Source organism: Labeo rohita, chromosome 15 (assembly GCF_022985175.1).
Source record: "Labeo rohita strain BAU-BD-2019 chromosome 15, IGBB_LRoh.1.0, whole genome shotgun sequence".
In the NCBI taxonomy this organism is placed as follows: domain Eukaryota; kingdom Metazoa; phylum Chordata; class Actinopteri; order Cypriniformes; family Cyprinidae; genus Labeo; species Labeo rohita.
The window spans coordinates 32,088,230-32,094,229 of NC_066883.1; the positions used below are offsets into that span (position 1 = coordinate 32,088,230).

The following is a 6,000-nucleotide window of genomic DNA, read 5'->3' on the forward strand; positions in this document are numbered from 1 at the left end:
TGTAGTTTTTCTTTTGCTATTTCAGCAAATGGGAATGCAAAAAATATATTTGTGGTACTCTCCCATTCACTGCTCTCGGATTTTACCCAACTATGATGACTTCCACTATGAGAAACCAGGAAATGTGAGAAAGGTCCATTGTCTAGTGTGCGCGTTCAGAGGATTATAAGGCTAAAAATCGTCTGAAACTGTCTTCATGTCTGTGGTCTACCATGGTTTTAAAATCAGTTAAGATCTGAAAACCGTCTAGTGTGTGGCCAGCCTATATGTGAGTAAACATGCTTTTGACACTATTGCATGGCCTGTTCAATATATACTGAGATTTATTAGACGATTTTAACCCAAATGACCGATGTTATTGTCGGAGTGCGTCACGGCAGCATCCATCTATTATTTTAATATACGAAACTGCCAGTCATAACAGTGGGCATTTACTTCTGAGTCTTGAATGAGCCCCGCCTATTAAAACAGACTGTTCTGCAGAGAGGCTCAAAAACAGGATAGAAAATTGCCTATTACTTGTAAACACTGTTGGGGAAAGTTACTTTTAAAATTTTATGCATTACAATATTGCATTACTCCCTAAAAATGTAACTAATTATGTTAATTGTTTATTAGTATGGATGTACTGGATCATCGAAGGTAGACTGGATCATTGACTGGGTCCTGTAAATTAAAAAGTAATGCATTACTTTACTTGTTACTTGGAAAAAAAAGTTATCTGATTACGTAACTCATGTTACTTGTAATGCATTACCCCCAACACTGCTTATAAATGATGTTGTTTATGTACAAATATTGGTAACATTATAAGTGGAACTTCAGAGAACATTATAAAAACACAGTTCATGACCTCTTTAATACTGTATACTTTAAATACTATTGTCATTTTTAGAGATGCTTTGGTGTGTTTATTGTAGTTAATTTATAGACCAAAAATACTTAAATGTAATTTCTTTTTAATAACATCTACTTTTAATTTGTACCTTGTAGTCTAAAGTTTCAATAAAGCATGATGTAATAAATTCACTGTTACTCACTGGCATCTTGGATTTGTCATTCCTGCTTCGTTTGGACAGGCTGTTTTAGAATATAATTTTTACCAAGCAAACTAAGAATTTACAATCACAATTAAAATGCTTATAAAATAACCACTAATTAATCCATTTATTTATCAAGTGGTTATTATTTTGTAATAATTTTAGTGATTCAAGATACTTTTAACACCTCAAATCCTCAATTAAACAACACTCAAAGTTTGGCAGGTTACATGTACTGTGCATTCTCAACTTGTTTCTAGGTTTGTCTAGTCAAGCAGCACATACTGTACTATTCAAGTTATTTCAAAACACAAAGCTTGAAAAAAGGGAGCATTTTCTCAGCCTTAAAGGAGAAGTCCACTTCCAGAACAACAATTTAAAGATAATGTACTCACCCCCTTGTCACCCAAGATGTTCATGTCTTTCTTTCTTCAATTGTTTTTTATGGTGCCCCGAGTTTAAACTTCCAAAATGCAGTTTAAATGCGCCATTCATCGATCCCAAATACGGTTGTAAACGATCCTAGCTGAGGAAGAAGGGTCTTATCTAGCAAAACGACCTGTTAGTTTAATTAAAAAAATACAATTTAAATACTTTTTACTTGTTTTGCTCTCCCTTAACTCTGAGTATTCTGATTCAAGACAGTTAGGGAATGTTGAAAAACTTGGATCGTATTTTCTCCCTCAACTTCAAATTATTTCAAAATCATCCTACATCACTGCAGACGACCCAGTCTTTGCAAAGTAAACGTGCAAAGAAGATCAAACACCCTTAACAAAAAAGGAAAAACAGCGATATAGGGCGATTTTGAAGTTGAGGGAGAACATGAGATGGGTTTTTCGACATACCCTAACTGTCATTAACAGGAACAAAAACAGTCCCGGCAGAGTAAGACAAGACTATCGTTTGGCTAGATAAGTCCCTTCTTCCTCGGCTGAGATCGTTTACAACCACATTTGTGATCGATAGAAGCCGCATTCAAACTGCATTTTGGAAGTTTAACTCGGGGCACCATATCAGTCCATTATATGAAGAAAAATCCTTAAATGTTTTCCTCAAAAAACAATTGAAGAAAGAAAGACATGAACATCTTGGTTGACAAAGAGGTGAGTACATTATCTGTAAATTGTTGTTTTGCAACTGGACTTCTCCTTTAATTGGTACAGGCTGCCTACAATATGTTCACTATGCATGCCTTATTTGGAAGAAAATAAAATAGTCTTCTTTCTGTTACTCTCTACCCTGATTGAGAGTTCACACCTCCTCTTATAGGATCTTTCTCACTTAACCGATTAGTATTTTTGTCTTTCACAGTCTCACGTTTTGCAGGGCTTAGCATAAACCTTTCTATGCAATCCATTTGTTAGCAAATAAGACTGCATTAAGAAGGTAAGAATGAAAATAAAAGTATATTACATTTCATTTAACAGAAGACTTTTGGTTTTAATTTTCAGAAATTTTAGCCAAATTTGTCTTGATTTGGTGGCTCAGAATATATCATAAAAATAACCATTCAGCCTTGGGTGTAATTTCTTATAGTCTTTTGGACAGCTTTTCTTTCCTTTGTTTTTGTACATGTATATAACAGTTTTTTGTTTTTACTTAAGGGCAAACCCAGGAACGTGATGGGACCTCTGCTACTTAAATTGCTTTTGCAAGGTATCGGATCAGTTTTTCTGATCTTTTTCTTTGTAGATGCGGTTAATGAGGGTATACATCATAAAATCTGGAAAGGCTATTTATATAAAATTTATCTAAAGTGGTGGCTTTTCTAAAATCAGGTCCTTATTTATGACAATGTTTGCTCTGTCTTCCTCAGTACTGCCTCGTGGTAATTTTACTGTGTTTAAGATGCATAAAAACTAAATGGCAGCCAAGGAATTCAACAGTCACCAGTGTACATCGCTTTTCAGATTTTTCCAGATGAGTTTGTCAGTGCGGTGTGAATTTGCTTTTACATCTGCAAGATTTTTTTAGAGTGTTTGCTCATTTGCAATACGTCGTCTAAGATGTTTATGATTCTGAATGTATTTAAAACTGCTTTTTCTGTGCTAGACTGAAGTCGATTATGGTGTTCTTTGATAGCCTAATGTAAATGTTCTTTGCTCGTTTTGAATTACTGAGAGTAAACCATTTGATTAACTGCTCGTCGTCAAACATTTCAAAAACATTTCACCGCTCCTGAAAGATTTGTGCATGTCTCTGTCTCCTCAGCACCGTCAAAAGCCCCTGCTGGCAACTCCTAGCCTCTTGAGAGACCTCTCGAGCTGTCTTAAATAACTGGGAGAGTAAAAGTGATTCTTAGCTTTAATAAATTTGATAACTTGCTTTTATACTTAAGTTTGAAAGTAGGAGTAAATTTCATGAATTCTTAGCACTTAAGACTAAAATGGAACTTTGAGAAGCTTGATAAATATGGGCCCAGATCTTTAGCAGACATCTTACAGATGTACCTATGCTATAGGAAGATTGTTCCAGAGTTTGCACTCCAAATAGGAAAAGGATCTACTGCCCACACTTAATTTTAATAGTCTAGGTATCAACTGGCCAGAATTATGAGATTGCAATATAAATGCCTCAAAGGTTCCTGTCTGGTTATCCCATGTTCTTTCAGTTATAAATCAAACCCACCCAAAAACCCACGTAGAGTTGTGTGGTATGAGCGGGACTCTAAAGGTTCACCTTTAGTTTATGATCCCTTGCATCCAAACAACGTCAATGAAAAATTCAGAGGAAAAACTGATTTATATGGAAAATCAAACTGGGATTGCAGTCTGCTGATTAAAAACCTGGAAACATCTCATAATGGAAAGAAATTATACACAAGGATCGACCCTGAAAATATTGCATGGGAAAACTATGAAACTGATGATGCTACCTCTACAGTTCTTGTTGATGGTATGTAAATGTTTTTGGAATAATATTGTTCCTATGTAATATCTATGATTGTCCAGCTGTTGTGTGGCCAGTAACAATAGATGCAACAAAATCTCCCAGACTGATTTATTTCTAACCAATTTATTTGGTTAGAATAAACCAAATAAATAAAAGCATATTTTACACATGTATTTGCATTATACTGTATCAAAATATTAAAACAAGTGGCATGGTTAAAAATAATCTTCAAATCTTCTTCAGTGTATTTTTTTAAAATATTATATAATGTACTAATTCCAATGTTTCTATCAATTAAAGCAATTCCACAGCAGCCCAGCATCAGTATTACTGGAGGTGAAAAAACAGGTGACACAGTCACAGTAGAATGTTCAACCTTCCACACGTGTCCATACAGCAAACCAACCATTACTCTGAATGGTATAGAAGGATCTGATGAAACAAAGGATGAGTTTATTAAAGACGGCCTGTGGAAAATCACTCTGACACGCAAAGGTGTTGTAAAGGCAGAAAGCACAACTATAAAGTGCTCAGTAACACATTATGGTGGCATAACAGTGATGGCTACAGAGGTCAAAACTTCAAAATGTGAGTAAACAAATATCGTTATGCAGTAAGTTCACTTTAAATATCACAGTAGAATTTATATTTAATTTCAATTTCAGGTGTTCATCATAACATATCGATTGAGCCTGAACTGGCAGATGTCACAGAGGGTGTCGGACAGAACTTCACTTGTACCATCTATCATTCCTGCCAGAAGGAGAATCCAGTCATCACATGGAACTACGAGAACATGCAGGTCTCAGCATGGAACAAAAAGCATTCCGATTCAGATCAGTTTCGAATTGCATTTTCCAACATAACCTTTCTGGGTGCAAAAGAAGACAATGGGAAGAGACTGATATGCACTGCAACATTTTCTGAAGGAAACATGGAAACTTATGTTGTTTTGCGTGTACAAGGTGAGTAACTTGTTATCATCATGTATGTAATTTGATCTTTCTATGTCTAGTTATTATTGTGATGTTTTATATATTCTGTTTTTTGTAAACCTTATGACTGAAGAAGAGAAAATAATAGTTGCATTTATAACATTCAAAAGTTTTCATACACTTTTTTCTCAATACTGTGCTGTTACCTGAATGATCCACAGCTGTTCATAAGTCCCTTGTTTGTTAAACTGCCCACTGTTCTTCAGAAAAATCCTTTAGGTCCCACAAATTCTTTGTTTTTTTCTCTCTGGATCATCAGTGAGTGTTTGAACCTTCTGTAATAGTTGAATATGCGTCCCTCAGTTGTCCTCAGTGTGAAAAGATGGATCTTATAATCATACAGTCATTGTTGGAAAGGGTTCAATCACACAAAAGTGCTGAACAGAAAAAGAATTTGTGGGACCTAAATGATTTTTCTGAAGAAAGTATGAAGTGAAACATGACAAAACAACAAAACCACAGCTGTGGATCATTTTGGACGAGGTCATTTTTATTCAACTATTAAAAATTCACCTATTATTTTCTCTTGTGGACTATATGTAAACACCTTTTATGTGAAATATCTTACTCAGGTCAGTACTAAATAAAAAATAACATGCATTTTGTATGATCCCTCTTATTTTGGTTAAATAACAATTTGCAGATTCTGCAAGGTATATGTAAACTTTTGAGCTCAACTGTATTTATGAGCTAACTGTAGTTATGCAAAATAGAATCTGTGTTACGCATTCATATAGTGTAACATATGTTTCTAGTCTAAGGCTTAAATGCCACACTTCACTGATACGAAAACCAACCATAATTGTTTGTACCAATTCTCTTACAGAATATCAAAAACCAGTGGATCCAATCCTGAATGAAAGTATGTTTTCCCTTCTGTAGCTGCTCTCATATTTGTTTTATTGCATTGTACTCATATGTTTTTTTTTTGGCAATGAAATTTTAAGTTTTATAATAATGATGATTCATCATATATCATTTTAGCCTATTTCCAATACGTGGCAGACGTGATACCCAGGATCACTGCGTTGCCTCGATCATGTGTGGTAATACCGTGCAGTTTCAAGACG

General features: G+C 34.8%; 1 protein-coding gene across 1 annotated transcript; it reads left to right on the forward strand.

The window, feature by feature from the left end:
• Nucleotides 1-3,595: 3,595 nt before the first annotated feature.
• LOC127176944 (sialoadhesin-like) lies at nucleotides 3,596-6,000 on the forward strand (the record flags this gene model as incomplete). Its single annotated transcript, XM_051128792.1, has 5 exons — nucleotides 3,596-3,938; nucleotides 4,236-4,523; nucleotides 4,601-4,900; nucleotides 5,757-5,792; nucleotides 5,915-6,000. Coding segments are annotated over exons 1-5 (1,053 nt in total), but the record flags the coding sequence as incomplete, so codon positions are not given.